Source organism: Gymnoscopelus braueri (assembly GCF_963280865.1).
Source record: "Gymnoscopelus braueri genome assembly, chromosome: 6".
Lineage (NCBI taxonomy): Eukaryota > Metazoa > Chordata > Actinopteri > Myctophiformes > Myctophidae > Gymnoscopelus > Gymnoscopelus braueri.
This window is the reverse complement of record NC_137607.1, coordinates 13851678-13869526: the sequence shown is the minus strand read 5'-3', so window position 1 is coordinate 13869526 and position 17849 is coordinate 13851678. Positions and strand designations below refer to the sequence as shown.

Here is a 17849-nt window from a genome sequence, read left to right as displayed (position 1 = left end):
GTTTTTTAAATGTGTTACAATTTCTCCCGCTTCACACACACTGGCGCTCACGGCCCGGTATCAGTTTTTAATCAGCTGTACTGCTTTAGATCAAATAAAGAAGTCTGCTGAAATCTAGCGTTGGCGTCTTTGTCTGATTTTACAACCAAATGATGGGCTCATTCTGCAGTGTAACATATTAACCTTTCTCTAATCTAGAAGCCTTTTCCACGCTGCTCTCTGCTGACACTGTGGATATCAAGACTAGACGCTTATTTATGCTTCGTTGCGCACTGGTATCGCACACTGAAAATAGGCAATCTACAAGCTCTCAGCGCGTCGCAGAGCAATGCGCTGAAAGCTTGTAGATTGGCTGTTTTCGGTGCGCAACACCTGTGAGCAACAAAGTATAACTCAGGCTAAAGTCTTTGGGGTCAAGGGTTGATTGGCCTTTAATCCACAACAAGTTTCTACAGACACGCACGCCCCTCAGGACAACTTGAGCTATATCACTCACATCTCGTAAGAGATAGATGATGTCTAACAACATCTGTGCTCTCTAGAGAGGATTTGACTAAAAGGAACCAAATGTGAGTAAAAAAAAGACTTAATTACTTGTGAATTGCTTTGTTTTATTCCCTTGCTGTTTGGAAGATTGTAAACATGGCGGGTTAATGTTTAACCACAGCAGTGACTGTGTGTGTAATGTATATCAACTCAAGATACTGCGCTGTAGTCGTACAGTTTATTCATTGTTAACATTTAGAATTTTCACCTTGGATAACACTCAGAATTCCTGGGTAACGTCTGAAGGTAAACAGTGGTCTACTCTACAGTGTTGTTGGTTGTGGGTTATGTCGAGGGCATTCTCATTATTTAGTCATTCAGACCTAGGAGTTGAGGGGGATTGCATGGACTAAAGGGACTTCCATGCAGTGATGCAAAATGTGCTCACATGTACTTACTTAAGTAAAAGTATCAATATTGCAATGTAGAAGTACTCTGTTGCAAGTAAAAGTCTGGAATTAAAAATGTACTTGAGTAAAAGTACAAAAGTATTGGTATCAACATGTACTTAAAATATCAAAAGTAGAAAGTCTCAGAACCTGGAAACCTGACGTCTCTTCCTCTACTTTGTTACAACCTGCCAGCCTGGTAGCCCGCAGTTTACTGCCTCAAATACACGACATACTCATTGTGCAGAATGTCCCATTTCACAAGTTTTCAAATGTATAAAATGTGGGAAAATCTTTTGAAAATTGCAGATCTACAAGCTCACAATGCGTCACATCGCTACGCAATGTGAGCTTGTAGATCGACTATTTTCAAATGGCCGAAATGTACATAGGGCTGAAGTGGTTAATGTATGTTTTGTAATAATCAAAATCTGCAAAGTAACTAGTATCTAAAGTTTTCAAATAATTGTAGTGGAGTAAAAGTACAATATTTGCCTCTGAGATGTAGTGGAGTAGAAGAAAAAGTACTGATAAATGGAAATGCTCGAGTAAAGTAAAAAATACTTCAAAATTGTACTTAAGTACAGTACTTGAATAAATGTAGTTAGTTACTTTACACCACTGCTTCCATGATTGACCTTCTAGAGTCTCAAGCCAGCATAAACACTGTATATCTTTAAACTTATTTGGATAATAGCCAATAACACAGCCAGTTTGTCTTGAGAGATAGGCTAATTGGATAATAAATAATGGATAATTGCCAAATGGAATATTACCACAAAATGAAATCCATATTGTATCCTGGGCAGATATCTGCATTATAGGATTTGTCATGGTTCAAGTTATATGTTTGCTCAGTGGTGTCGCTGACAGTAACTGTTAACATTTCCATGTAGTATTTCTACCTCCCCTTTATTACTATGCTATTATCATAGTATAGTCCCTGTTCTGCACTCAGTGACAGTGTTGCCAGATTTTGTGAGAGAAATAAGCTACCAGGGTCTATGAAAACAAGCCCAAAAGAAGCGAGCCCTTCGCCCTTTAAACATATACATTGGCTATTTGAAATTAGCCGATCTATAATCTCACAACATGTCGCGATGCGACGCGTTGTGAGCTTGTAGATCTGCTATTTTCAAAAAAATCTTTTAACAATGCATCTTGTATGGCTTTCAGATGGGGTTCCACAGACAAATACATATTAATTTGGGGGTCCTTGACTTGAAAATGTATGAGAAACACTGGTTTAAACAACATTAGGAAACAAGCCCAAATAAGCAACTACACTTTAAAAAACAAGCCCAAAAAAACACAACCCACAACAACCAATATTTACAAGCAACATGATAGAAAAATAAGCCCAAAGTCGCTTATAATAAACGGACATGGCAATTGGCAACACTGCTCACTGATAGCAGGTAGACTGATGTGAGGTTCTGGTTTAGAACTATCGATCATCTTCTTAGCGATTATTCCATCGAGAAGTGCATGTTGTATACATACCAACGAATCGACACGAAAAACAGTGTTGTGCAAAGATATTTTGGAAATTGTATTTTATTGAAATGTATGCTTTTTAATATTCAATGAATTCGATTAGGTCGATTAACTGTTGCACCTGTATTCTGGTTGTGTTTTCAGCACTCGTTGATGATGGAGTCAACGCTGTCACCTTGAGCAGTTAGCAGAGGAGTCCCCCCCCCTCAAACACCAGGACCCCCCCCCCCCCAGTATGACAGACAGGATGAAGTACGTGGCGCACACGGCACATCTGCAGTTCATGGGTCTGGCGTTGGGGTTCATCGGCTGGATCCTGACCATAACCACGTCCGGCCTCAACACCTGGAGGCTGTGGTACGTGGCAGACACGTCCATCGTCTCCTCCGGCCAGGCCTGGGTGGGCATCTGGCGGGCCTGTTTCTACAGCCACGCCATGGGCCGCTTCGAGACCTGCCGGGCCATCGGCATCACCGACGCCTTCGCTCCGGTGGATATCCGTGCCTCCCAGGTAGGGATGCAAATGATCGATTAATTAATTAATTGATAATTGATAACCTTATCGATCGATTAATTGATTAATCGATAAGCGGCGTTCTTTAGGACCGAAAGGAAAATTCTTGTCCGAAACTAAAAATGAGTGCAGAAACATAATTGCCTTGATTTATATAACATTAACGAGCATCAGCTGGGCACAGACATACACACCCCTCCTGTGCAGGGCTCTATGGAGGCTGTCTCATTTCTCTCCAAAAGGCCTTAAATATGATGGAATATGATTAAGGATTATTATGGTAAACTCACATTTCATATCTCACACACACCATACCTGTAACTCTCACTACCCCGCCCCCCCCCCCAAAAAAAAGAGACATAAATAATAATAATAATAATTGAAAATCGATACATTTTATCGAGTAAATTCTTAACGGCAATTCATCGATTATAGATTAATTGTTAACATCCCTACTCCCAGGTGCTGGTGATGGTGGCGGTGCTGTGCGGCCTGGCGGCCAACGTCACGGGCGCCGTGGCCATGCGGAGCGTCTACTTCTCCGTGGACGCGGACAAGAGGGACGGACGGGTGTTCTCGGCCGCGGGGTTTCTCCACGTGCTGACCGCGGTGTGCCTCATGCTGCCGCTGGCCTGGAACGTCAGCTCCGTGCTGACCGAGGCCACCATCCACTTCCCCCCGGAGTTCTGTCTGCCCTCCGCCCCCGAGTGGCAGGAGGTGGGCTCGGCTATCGGGGTGGGATTCTTCGCCTCGGCCCTGCTCCTCGTCTGCGGGACGACCCTCCTGTGCTACAGGTTCCCCAAGGAGAACTCCTCCGCAGGGGGGCCGGAGGCGGCAGCCACGGACCCCCAGGACCCCCTCCACGGCCCTTGGACAATGTCGACGTTGTCACCAAACGTGGAGGACGGTGATCGCCAAGGAAAAGATAATCCTGCGTTCCGTGCTGAGGAGGAATAGTAAGAGCATAGATGAAATGGACAAAACACCTTGTTGCTGGTGGGATACTTTACCACGTGAACCCTGGTATCCCTTTTCTGGACATAATAGGCGAACATTTAGCAAAAATAACAGATCTACAAGCTGACAACGCCTTGTATCGCTACATGATGTCAGCTTGCAGATCGGCTATGTTCGGTGAGGGAAGAAAGGCGGGTGCCAAGTAGAAATATCTCTTTCATTTATGGGAAAATTGGTAAGAACAAAGGTGCTCAAAGTTAAGTACCACCGAATCTCACAAGTGAAATGAGTTGTACTTGAGGACACTGAAATTACAATACAACTCAAACCAACAATAGAGCAACAGACTATATTATATTGAAGACATCATGGTCTCCTGTTTTAGTTGCTTAACTTTACAAATATCAACTTAATTGATTAGAAAATCTTTCCATAAAAATAAACTTATGTATTGATATTTGGATAACGGACGGTACACCCTGCAACTTGCCTCATGATGTATAAATTGTATGTAGATGATTTTTGACACAATCAAGTATTAAGTTTGAACATTAGAAAGGCATTCCGACCATAACATAAAAAGGTCAGATGTATACAGTGTAACGGAACATCATAATAAATATCATATTCATGTGAAAATAACTTCCTTATCTGTCAGTATACTCGTTAACGTGTCATCTCCACCTGCTAACTTTCTGGATAATATCTGCTACAATCTAAGGCTGCAACTACCCATTACATTTTGATTGATCAAATAAGAGAAGAGATAGTATACTTTGCCGCACAATGGTATCGTGAAACAAAACGTGATAATAGTGAGGTTGTGGCCCGGACGGTTGGCGTAACCGTCAGGGCGCCTAGGCGTGTTGCGTATTTGACTCTAGATCCCGACGGCCTTTGCTGCATGTCACTCCCTCACTCTCTCCATTTCCTGTCAGCCTAATGTCCTATCAATAAAAGCATAAAAGCCCCAAAAAAATCTAAAAACATAAAATACAAAATTGTGAGGTTGTGAACTTGTAGATGTGCTACTTTCACAATTTTTTAATTTGATTAAAAATTTTTTTTTTTAGAAAGTCATAACCTATTATAGTATGCCCTATTATAGTATGCTCCCAAAAGGGGATCGATTATTAACAAAAGGAATATTTTATTAAATTACAGATTATCTGTAATTTTTTTATAATCGATTACATCGATTAGTTTGATTAACTGTTGCACCCCGACTACAATCCTGTAGCATGTTGAACACCAGCCATCGTATCTGATGTTATCTATAGTTCCATCTAATGGTATCTTCCAGATCCATCTCAGATGATAATCAGACCACTGTGGTCATACTGTTGGGTGTGAAATGCTGAGGTGTGGGCTTCCTCAGACCTCGTGAGGTGGGGTCTTAATAGGGGTCCCGGCCGGGCGGTGGTGGTCATGTGACGTGGGTAGGAGGCTTGACGTCCACAGCAGGCATGTGAGTTTAGAGAGAGGGCTGCCTCGCCTCACAGCGCTGATTGTTGCCATGCAGGGAGAGGCGCGCACACACACACACACACACACACACACACACACACACACACACACACATACAAGTGCAAGTACACACGCTGGCGCAGTGGCCCGCGGGGCGGCTCCTCTGTGGGGGCGGCTGGCTGAACAAAAGGCCTCCTCTTCAGTGGAGCATGGCTCTTTGTCAGCAACACAAGGCTCACAAGTGGATGAGATGACACACAGACCTGCTCTGCCGCGCTGCACTTCAGGAACAACTGTGGTGCTACAGACACAACACACCTGAAAAAGCAACACAGGAAGGAACACCTACAGCATATAGTAGTGAGGTGTAAATACACACACGCACACACACACACACACACACACACACACACACACACACACACACACACACACACACACACACACACACACACACACACACACACACACACACACACACTTGTAGATTCCATGCATTTAACGGTGCAGTAAGTGAATTTCTTTTGTCAAAACAAGCAGTAGCTCTATATTCTGATAGCAACACTAACAGTGGTTGCTTCTATGTTTTTTTGGAGGGCATACGATATGCTCGACATATATGCTCGACATATATGCTCGGTATGCTCATGGTTAAGCGTGTGCGTGGTCAATGGATTAAATGGTTAGTAGAGAGGGTTATAATTATTATTTTTTTGTATCTGCACGTCATACTACGTATATAGCGTAACACGGTAGAACACACCACTGGATAGCAATCATTTTGATATAGAGTGTTTGTTCAGTAACAGGGGTTGATCTCCCCCTCTCTCCAGCTCTTTGAAGAAAATACATTTTCAGGTCAGGATACCAATTTTACCGGAAAAAGATTTTTTTTCCTGTTTATTAAACAGAAACGGGGACACCCCTGTTACTGAACAAACACTCTATAGCAATTATTGCTATCTGAATACAAGAACTTTAACTTTTTAACTAAAAGCTTTTTGTTTTAACCAAAAACTATATCAAATTAATACTTTGTTGACCTGAGTCCTCAGGGCTCTCTAGATGGTCTTGCTCCTTGTTTCCACTACTACATCAAATGTCTTTGCTGAAAATAGCAGATCTACAAGCTTGTAGATCAGCTATTTTAACCCGAATGTCTCAGAATAGGGACACCAGAGTTCATGTAGTTAATAGAACCATGGTTTCAGCAGGCAGTGCTGCGTTAATCAGGGTTACACATCATTGGACAGATAACAGATAACAGCTGTGAACTGTTCTTTATCTGTAGCGTTTCACTTTATGAGCAGAGGACGGAGCGACCCGGGATAACAGGGAAAGGCTCTGAACGCAGAGCAGCCACAAAGCATCGGCTGATTGAATTCAGATGCCATATAGATTATGTTTACGTTCTGCTCGTTAACAGAGCCCAGAATGGAGGGGCTAGTAACATGGTGTTCTGTGGTCCAGAGCGATGCCAGGCCCAGGGGGAACCTACGGAACCACCGGTGTTCTTATTGGATCATTATGTTCCACCACCATGCCCTGAGATGACTGGAATCATCATCACACCGATCAGTGGTGTGAAGCGGAGATTCTCGCAACCTGTGGACCGTGAGGGGTACTGCAAGTGGGCCCTCAAATAATTGCAAAAATACACAGGATACAGGATACAGGACACAGGATCTGACACACATTTTGACCTGATGGTCAAGATTCAATTCATCCTGAGCAAGCAGGCAGGCCCTATTAGCTCAATGATAAAAAATGTCAGCACTTGTGCGGGAAAACCGGGTTCAAATCCGGTGTAGAAGAGGAAAGTTACATAGTGCAGCTTTAAGCAAACAAATAAATGAGAGTACTTCTTCCCCTACGTTCCCGGTTGCCCTGAGGTGATTGAAATCATCCCAGTGATAAACAGGAGATAGAGACGATGACTATCTAGTGTCACCAACACTTGACACACCTGTGAGAAAGTGTTTCAGAGCAAAGAGTGGGACAAGATAGTGTTGAAAGAGTCTGCTGTCAGATTTCAACATCAAAGGTCCTGTGTGTGTGTGTGTGTGTGTGTGTGTGTGTGTGTGTGTGTGTGTGTGTGTGTGTGTGTGTGTGTGTGTGTGTGTGTGTGTGTGTGTGTGTGTGTGTGTGTGTGTGTGTGTGTGTGTGTGTGTGTGTATTGACACAGATATCTGGTATGATAGATAATGACTCACAAGATATTAGAGATTACCCCCATTCATTCAGATGGGAACATTTTTGATGACATGGTCATTGTGCCAGTGTTGATTTCGTCAACTAAAACTATGACGAAAAATGTTCGTCGACTACCTTCTTTCACTGACGAAAACGTAATAAAAAGGAAATAAAAACTAAGCTACGATGACTACAACTGAATATATATTTCGTCAACACATAAAAACTACACTAAAATGTCAGGGAGGGACGAGTGGAGAAGAGATCCAGTAGAATTAAAAGACAAGACAAGTCATCTTATGTTTCGCTCGGGTGTTGCGCTCTGAAAATAGCAGATCTACAATTGTTGTACAGTTGTCTAATTGTTTTGGGCGATGTCAGGGCTCCCTTCGTCCATTTTTTTATGGGGTCATCTCATAAAACTATAGTATGTGTATCTGTACCTGCTCTTTAAGCTCTTACTAACTCAAGGCCAAGCTTTGAACTCTGGCTCTCATCGTATCAGCTCCTGAAGCAATCCAACATTCCAAACCCTGATAAAAGTCCAATTACAGAAACCACTTCTATACACAGTGATTTCCAGACCAGGACCATTCATATTCATAATGTTTAGACCACTTTCCTCCACGACAATTTACTTATCGAGCCATCAGGGTAGTTAGGCTTGTTTACAGTATACATAATGCAGTTTTAATGAGAAGAACACATGTCATTTCCTCGGCTCCTGCTAATCGCCGGGATCATCTCCTTGTCATTAAGCAGTGGTGGAAAGTAACTAAGTACATTTACTTAAGTACTCTACTTAAGTACAATTATTATTACAAATTAAAGTACTAAAGTATTTGTACTTTAGTTGAGTATTTCCAACTTCCAATACTTCTACTCCACTACATCTCGGATCCAAATATTGTACTTTTATTCCACTACATTTATTTGAAAGCTTTAGTTACTAGTTACTTTGTAGATTTTGATTATTATTACAAAACATGCATTAGCCACTTCAGCCCTATATATATTTTGGCCATTTGGAAATAGCTGATCTACAAGCTCACAATGCGTTGCATCGCGACGCATTGTGAGCTTGTAGATCAGCTATTTTAAAAATATTTTTATACATTTGAAAACTTGAAACGGGACATTCTGCATAATAAGTGCTTTTACTTTTGTACTTTAAGTACATTTTGATGCCAACACTTTTGCACTTTTACTCAAGTACATTTTGAATTCCGGACTTTTACTAGTAACAGAGTATTTCTATGTTGCAGTATTGATACTTTTAAGTAAAAAATTTGAGTACTTTTTCCACCACTGATTAAGCCTGTGGTTTTTAGTGTCTCGTCGCCGATAGCTGTTTCTCACATCAGGAAACGCCAGGCCAGCCTCTTGGCCACCAGCCTGCAGGGCGTCAGAACTCAGAACTTAGAGAAGTTGAATTAATGGAATTGAATTCTTTATTCCTTTTTATTTTGGTGACGCCCATTCCTACCTGCACCTCTCCTGTGTTTCATTCTCACTGGTGTTGCTGCCTTTAACACCTGAATTTACCCACAGCAATCAATAAAGCTTTATCTTATCTATGAACCCTATCGCGTCCTTATTCTGGGCATGTCATAATACGTGAACATTCTGGGAAAACAGACGATCATTTGGTGAAAATAGCCGATCTGCGTGCTGCAACACATTGTTGTGAGATTGCAGAGAGAAATAGTTTTGGTGTAGAGGGACAAAAGGAAGGGGCCAAGTACAGACCCCTAGGAGGCCCTACATAGAATATAGGGTTTAAGTGGATAACACAACAGGATATGATGCTGTACAGTATATATACTGTAATAACCTGGTCTCTGGGTCAGTCAGACCAGACTGTATAGAGCAGGGGTGCCCACACCTTTTTCACTTGAGAACTACTTTTAAAATGACCAGCTCAACAAGATCTACCCCCAAAACATGATTATCCCATTGCTGAAACAAATGACCTGAGGGGGCTTTGGAATAGCCCTTCGAAATGGAGGGGGGGGGGGCTTCCTCCTTCTTTGCCTTGCACATTTTTGTATAACACTCTTGAAAACAAAGCATTGCATTGCCTACTATAGAAGCTGTGAAGGTAGCTGACAGGCCCTTCTTGATGTCAATCTATAAAGTCACCTTAATCCAAGTGGAAGATACCAAAAAGAGGAGTTTTGTGATTTTTGTTTATGAATATTTTTGTTTATATTTTAATATTTATTTAGGGGCATGTCATGTGGTCTACTGGTAGATCGGGATCTACCTTTTGGGGGAACCCCTGCTGTAGAGCATCTCAAGGAGGTTGTACTTTTGTGATAACAGATCATTATCTCTCGTTAACATCATGGCATATGAGTCTGTTCTGTTACATAAAGACCAACATCCTCATCATCATCCTCATCATCAAGTGAACATTTGTGAAGCATAAAGGCCAGGGGCCTGACACTAGAAACGCTAGTCAAAAGCTCACTGTTGCACCATGCAGTCCACCTGTGTGGCCACGTAAACATCGGAGATCTTTTTGTTGTTGTTTTGGGGGGGTGCATATAAAAGTCAACACCAACGACTGTAATTTGGTCAAAGCCAGGGGGCCCAACCTGTTGTACATTCTTCACAGAGCACGCTGCCCCATTAGAGCAGTCATTAAACTCAGATTAGCAGGAAATCTGATGGAATTAGACTCAAACTGTGCCTCCGACGCAGCAGATAACACCCTCGACCCTGACCCCCATGTGGGCTGTTCTCTGTGGCCCTGCTCAGCACACTGACCTAGCAGAGACACAACATCACAATGTGTCATTTGAAATGTGAAAGGAAAAAGTGACACAGATGGTGGTTATAGGTGTTGTAAAGCTCAACATAAAAGTTGATTCTTGAACCGATCTGACCATTACTTAAAGGGATAGTTCACCCCCAAAATTACTTTTTATCCATCGATTAGTCACCCCATTCGTGGTCGTGGATATTTTTTCAGTTTTTGTCACATTCCTAAGCCAATAATTTGATGACTGGCAGCGTTTCCGGTAGGAGACACAAAGAGTCTCCTTTGTGTCTCCTACCGGAACCGCTGCCTACTGGTCCGCTGGTCATCAAATTATTGGCTTAGGAATGCGACAAAAACAAAGAAATATCATGAATTCAAGTCTCCGTGGGGGGAGTAATCAATAGGAAAAAAGTCATTTTCAACTATCCCTTTAAGAGACCATTAAGAGACCAACATGTTTATTGTTAATGTATCTCTAAATAGATATCTCTTGCACACCCTTGGAAATTAAATGAACACTAAAGATAATTACTGTGTATAAATAAGTATATTCTGTATAAATAAAGTATATTCTGTACTGGACATGAACCTGTTAAAATATAAATAGGTAAATTGATAAGCAGACAGACAGACAGACAGACAGACAGACAGACAGACAGACAGACAGACAAAAAATAATAAATAAAATACATTTAAATAAATGTAAAAATAAATAAATACACAGGAGACACCAATCAATCTTATAGCAATAAATCTCTTTATATGAATTGTTTGAATATGCTGCTGTTGTAGAACATGCTTGAACAGGTGTGATTGTGCCATTATAGCATATATAAATGAGTTGATCTCTATACCTCTTGACATTCACTATAGAACTTAAACACCTAAACCCTCTGTACTTAGTAAAACGGACCTGAGTTGGCGTTGCACTTGGTCGGCTCTTGTTCCCTTGTACACCAAATCTCTTCACCAGGAATAGCAGATCTACAAGCTCAAAACGCGTCACAACTATTTCTGGCGGATGTTCCCCCCAGCCAGGGGCATTGAGGGTTCACGTGATTAAGAGTCACAGCGTTTTGTAACAGGTGTGTCATGGAAAGCTTCTACCTGATGGAACATAAATTCACTCGTACTGAAAAGATGCTATAGAGCTATGTCACATTATCAAAAAATAAAGCTTTTCTTTCTTTAATATAAACACAATTTCAAAAGTGTTTGTTTCTGTAGGTCCACTGTGCAGGTTTGTTCTTTTTCCTAGTTTGATTATGGAAGTGAAGTTGATTTACTCCACCAAATGTTTGCTTATTAATTTAACAATAATTCCTTTAGCACGGCTACAATATATATACAGTACAATCTCCATTGTTAAAGGGATAGTTCACCCAAAAAATGCCTTTTTTTCTATATTCACCCCATGGAGACTTGAATTCATGGACCAGTAGGCAGCAGTTCCGGTAGGAGACACAAAGGAGACTCTTTGTGTCTCCTACCGGAACCGCTGCCTGTCAGCAAATTATTGGCTTAGGAATGCGACAAAAACTAAAAGATATCCATGAATTCAATGGGTCTCCATGGGGTGACTAATCCATAGAAAAAAAGTCCTTTTGGGGGTGAACTATCCCTTTAAGGCATCATGAAAGTCTTTGGCGTGAAACCACGTTTGTGGTTTTAAAAGCAGTTTGAAGTGCAGGCTGAGTGCCACGGCTGATTGTGCTTTTGTGTCTGTCGGACTCTTCATTGTTAAATCATCCACAAAACTCTCTCTCTCTCTCTCTCTCTCTGTCACACATACTCTCTGTCTCTCTCTGTCACACATACTCTGAGCGTTTCTTGGTGGTTGACATATCACTGATCCTCCTGACCTGGTAGGTGGGCTGCAGCCCGGGCTGTGGGGGGTCTACCATCTGCGAACACAGGCCCGAGGTGACCAGGAGGAGTCCGGCAACCACCAGGAGAAAGCCCCCGACCCAGCCGCAGAACAGCGCGTCCCCAAACTCCCACCGGGGGACCACCTCGGGCAGGGACTCGTCGAAGAACTGCATGACGGTGATGTGGGCCACGTAGGACACGGGGAACAGGCAGAGGACCCCCGACAGCATCCCGCACACCCCGCCGGAGATGGTCAGGATCCTCTTGGCCCGACGGCCCCCCGGTCCCTTGCAGCTGTTGACCAGGTAGAGGCCCGGGATGGCCAGCAGGACCCCCAGCAGACCCACCGCCAGCGACACGCACATCAGGATGCGCGCCAGCTTGATGTCGCGGGACAGGCCCAGCATGCCGTCGTACGCCCGGCACTCCATGCCGCCGTCCTGCACCACGCACGTCTCCCACAGGCCCTGCTCGTAGCTCTCGATGGCCAGCAGCTGCGTGGACATGGTCAGCCACTGCGGCATCAGAGTGGTGGCCAGCGCGCACAGCCACGCTCCCATGTACAGCAGCATGCCCAGGAGCTGCAGCGCACCGGCACACACGTCCATGACCGCTGCTCCTTCACTACACCCCCCCCCCTGGACTCCTCTATATGCTGGATGGGACCCCCAACAAGAGGTCTCTCCTCAGCCTGGATGGGACCCCCAACAAGAGGTCTCTCCTCAGCCTGGATGGGACCCCCCCAACAAGAGGTCTCTCCTCAGCCTGGATGGGACCCCCAACAAGAGGTCTCTCCTCAGCCTGGATGGGACCCCCAAGAAGAGGTCTCTCCTCAGCCTGGCAGTGCCCACTTCTCCGGGACTTCAGCCTCCTCCTCAGAAGAAACACCTGCTGAATCAGAGCAGCATGCAGGGCTCTCTCTCTCTCTCTCTCTCTCTCTCTCTCTCTCTCTCTCGCTCGGAGCCGCTTCACAAACCAGCTCCTACTTCACAGTAGCACACACACACACACAGAGGAGAGGAGAGGTGCTCATTGTTGGGCCCCTCCTCCTTTTGTGGTGGTCCTCCTGCTATCGCTGCTGTGCCAACGGGGAGGCGGCGGGGGGGCAGGAGGCAGCGACGCTCAGCCTTCCGTCGAATCTCATCTCAGGTCGCTGGGGGTTGCAACTGAACACAAGACAGGATATCATCTTTATGCAGACAGCTGCCGGCTATGGGACGTCCCACTCCTCATCTGTCATCATGATTTACTGCATTTCCCACCCGTCTATAGTGTCAGGGTCTTTAGCCCTGTGATTTTCAAAGATTCCACAGGGGTCCCCAGCGATAGTTTCTTTTCTTAACAGCGATAGTTAAGAAAAATGGACCCTTATTGGTCTGTAACTCTGCAGAGTGTACAAATGGAACCCATAAAGGTCCATTTGCTTCCATTTGTACACTGTAGTTATGGGGGTCCTGTGGCCTAATGCATACCAAACCGGGGGTCTTTGGAAATGAAAAAGTTTGAGAACCAACCACTGCTTTAGTAGCCTGGGATCAATACCATTTTCGGGTTTCTGATCCGGTCGGAGCGGAAATAACGCTACGTCATCAGGTGGCCGGAACCAACGACCGGAACCACCGGCGCCGTGCATCTCCAAAATGATTCCCCTCGTTTAAAACGTGTTTAGTTTGGTATTATCGTTTTGTTTCTTTTGTTATAATAATCGTTTGGTATGTCCATTTTCTATTCTAACTCGTGGCACGACTAAACTAATTGATTTGCATTATGTGGGGAACAAAAACAATGTGACGCCAACGGGAACCAACCACCGGAACCAAGATTCTTTTTTTTCATTTTTTCTAAACCGGATCACACGGCTAATTTTAGAACGAATACCAGGCTTTGCTCCAAGGTGGAAATTCTGGTGACGCGAGGTTACTGCTTTAGTAAACTCAGAAGGGCCAACAGTACAGTAAGGCAGGTAACCAAAGGTTGTTTACACTGTCATTTCCAGAATGCCATGCAGGCTCAACAGGCTGAAATAAGCCTCCCACAGGCTCAGCCTTCTTATCTCTGTTTGCCCAAATCTTGCCCCCCAACAGAGAACCCTAATGATTTTATTATTTCACTGGGGAGTCCTTGATGTTTACATTCCACAGTTGGGACTGAATCTTCCATTTCACAGTGCTTGCTACTAGTACAAACACTACCAAGAAAAATGTCCTCACCGATTCAAAACACGGACATCAGTGAATCCCTGCTGGTACAACTCTCTCAAGGTCATGAAATGTGCATCCTGTTCAAGAAATTCTAAATTATTATGTTTTTTTGTTGTTGATTTTTTACAGGCAACACAATCTGTGCACACAAAACAATACAGTTTTCTTGTTCATTAACAATAATGATCATCCCCATAGAGATATTTCTTGGAGATAATGACTCATAATGGGGCAGTAGTGGCTCAGGGGTAGAGTGGCCGGTAAAGCAGCCGGATGTCAACCGCGAGGTTCCCAGTTCGATCCCGGGCACCCCCAGAGTTAGTGTCGAAGTGTGACAAGACCGTGAGCAAGACGCTGAACCCCTAATTGCCCCAGATGAGCAGGTTGGTGCCTTGCACCAATCTGTTCCACCAACCCATTCCTCCGCCATCAGTTTATGAAAGTGTGTGAATGGGTGAATGTAATGCACAATCTATGTAAAGTGCTTTGGATAAAAGGGCTATATAAATGCACCATTTACGCATAATCAAATTTGATTTTACATGAGAAAACAGGCGTACCTTCTGTGTTTACTGTTCAGCGACTTGAGAGTTAAAACTGAGGCTTTGCAGGGTGTGATTAGACCAGATTGGTGGAGAAATAACAGTGTAGCTTATTGTGTGTGTGTGTGTGTGTGTGTGTGTGTGTGTGTGTGCATGTGTGTGTGTGTGTGTGTGTGTGTGTGTGTGTGTGTGTGTGTGTGTGTGTGTGTGTGTGTGTGTGTGTGTGTGCGTGCGTGTGTGTGTGTTCGCATGTAGTGTTGTGAACACTACAGGGCCTGTGGGGACTGAAAGTAGGAGGCCAAAGATGAAAAGCTATGATTGGGAAGAAAAATGTTTCCCAGCCATAAACACTCGTACTTTGCGCACAGCGCACACCAACACACACAAACACAACATGCATACATGACCCCAGTGAACCGGAGCCCTCCTCCTCCTTCTCCTCCTTCTCCTCCTCTGGAGAACAAAACCATCAGCTGAGCGCTGATGAGTCTACGGCCCGCCCTGGTCCAACATACGCAACCACCGCCTCAGCCTGCCATGTTGACGTCACTTCTCTGCAAAACACTCATCACACATTCACAGAGGACAGAGTATCTGTTTCATTCAGTTGTGGAAAAAGTACTCACATTTTTTAACAGAGTATTTTTTACATTGCAGTTTGATACTTTTACTTAAGTAAGAAATGCGAGTACTTGATCCACCACTGCACCCACACAGGCTCAGAGTTTCCATCTAGCAACTGTCAGGCTGCTGAACACAACCTAAGTCTGCCTCTTCTGCTGATCGCCTTGCACTACTGATGCCATCACTGTTGTGATTTAGGATCATGTTGGACTTTCTAAGCTACATGGCACAGTGAATGCACCACATGTAATTTAAGACCTCTTTTAATGCAAATGATACAGATTGTCAAAATAAAGTTCACTGAAGTTGATTGATTGACAATAACCTGGCCAATGCTGGGAACCAAAACCTGAACATATTAATCAGTGCATCGCAAAGCAACGCATGGTCAGCACAAAAACCCCAGCAACACCACGCAAGCTCATAAGATGGTGCTTTGCACCAATGTCCTACTTGTTGCTTTACCAAAGCTTATGGGGCCTAATACACAGAGATCGAGGGGCATCCAGATCGGGGGCTCTGCAGTGGAGAGGGTCAGAGAGTTCAAATTCCTGGGGGTGCACATCACTGACGATCTCACCTGGGCAGTGCAGACAGAGCGAGTGAGTGGTGAAGAAAGCACAACAGCGGCTCTACTTTCTCAGAAAACTGAAGAAGGCTGGCATGGGTCCAAAAGAGGCACCACAGAGAGCATCCTGACTGGCTGCTTCACTGCCTGGTATGGCAGCTGCACCGAGCTCAACCTCAAGGCAATGCAGATGGTTGTGCGGACAACCGAACGCATCAGCGGATGTGATCTCTCTCCCATCCAAGCCCTGTAAGACGAACGCTGTGTCAGCAAAGCGCGAGGAATCATCAAAGATCTAAACCATCCCAACCACAGACTGTTTGAGATGTTGCCGCATGGAAAACGGCTACGCAGTCTCAAAGCTACTACTAGCAATAGACTGCAAAAAAAAGCTTCTTTCCACGTATACAATCAGGTACATGAACGATCTGACAAGAACCAGAACGAACCAGGGCAAAGGGAAATGCTAACCTGCCCCCCCTCACTTGCTTTATTTTCTTTAAATCTTTTTACGATTTCTATAATTATTTTGTTGTTGTTATCTATGCTGCTGCATTGTCTGAAGGAAGCCAATCCAAAATAAGTTGTACTCTTATGTACATGTACACAAGATGTACAGTAACAATACATTTGTACACTCTCAGAGTTAAATCAACACTGAGGAGTTGACTGTGTAGGGTTGTGGGGGTCAGTTTAGGGGACAGTATCTTAACTTCAATCTTCAAACTATATGCTTTCCACTCCAGTGACAGCTGTTTCCTCCCAGTGTAGGATCCAGCATTAGACGTCTGTCCAAACAACATTCGTCTTATTTTTGTTTTATTATTATTGAATCAATCAAAACATTTAACAGAGTTGATGGGGGTTATGTTTTAATGTGAGAACGGGTGGGCAGATTTTCGTGGGAATGATCTGTAATGCTGACCCCACAAGGAGATGATTCACTTTCGGGGTTGAGAAGGTCCAATGTCAAGGTCACTCACAGTCCAGGACAAGGTCAAAGTGGAGAATGAATGGGTGGATTTTCATGATGCTTGGTTAAGCTTGACCCCAACATGACTCCATCAATCTGGGTGTCCAAATGGACCTGTAACTCTGAGAGTGTGCAAGTGGAACCATTTGTACACTCTAAGACACTGGCAATGTTATAGGGGTTGGCCAGCCCAGTTCTGATCTATTGATTAATAACATAATTTTTCTATAATCTAGCTATTTATTGAGTTCTCATACGGATTTGTCATTTGCATACAAGTTGCATTACTGTAAATAGATGGAGAATGAAATGAAGGCCTGCCAGTTACTAACAAGGTGTTAACCACTCAAACCAAATTGGCTCAAGTAGGCTACTTTGCAGATGAAGTAACGTTTTTATTGTTGTTAATGGTGTATTTGCACTGTATTAGCCATACTGGTGACAGATTTGTTGATCTATGACAATTTGTTGATCAATATGTTGATCTATGCTCGACTCAGTTCCTTTAATATATAACTCTCTGGTATAAAGTTTTCTCTGACTGGTATCATTTTCCATAGTGTACCAATAAGTTAAAGGAATACTAGGTAACTTCGCAGATCTGTGTTTGTACACACACACTCCCCCCTCCCCCCTACCCTCTCTGACAGGTATCAAAGTGATTGCTGTCTTATTTGATGCATTCATTGATTAAAGAGAGCACTAACGAGGTTGACACTTTTATGGCCCTATCAATCAACTT

At 43.7% G+C, this 17849-nt stretch overlaps 2 protein-coding genes across 2 annotated transcripts; one reads left to right on the top strand and one right to left on the bottom strand.

The window, feature by feature from the left end:
* Nucleotides 1-2679: 2679 nt before the first annotated feature.
* cldn34a (claudin 34a) lies at nt 2680-4419 on the top strand (the record flags this gene model as incomplete). The annotated part of the gene is made up of 2 exons (XM_080431542.1): nt 2680-2943; nt 3409-4419. 2 exons carry the CDS (start codon nt 2680-2682, stop codon nt 3901-3903), a joined length of 759 nt encoding a protein of 252 aa, XP_080287668.1. The 3' UTR covers nt 3904-4419.
* Nucleotides 4420-11064: 6645 nt separating this feature from the next.
* On the bottom strand, nt 11065-13347 carry cldn33b (claudin 33b). The gene has a single exon (XM_080430846.1). The coding sequence runs from the start codon at nt 12805-12807 to the stop codon at nt 12139-12141; it is 669 nt and encodes a 222-aa protein (XP_080286972.1). The 5' UTR covers nt 12808-13347; the 3' UTR covers nt 11065-12138.
* Nucleotides 13348-17849: the final 4502 nt, after the last annotated feature.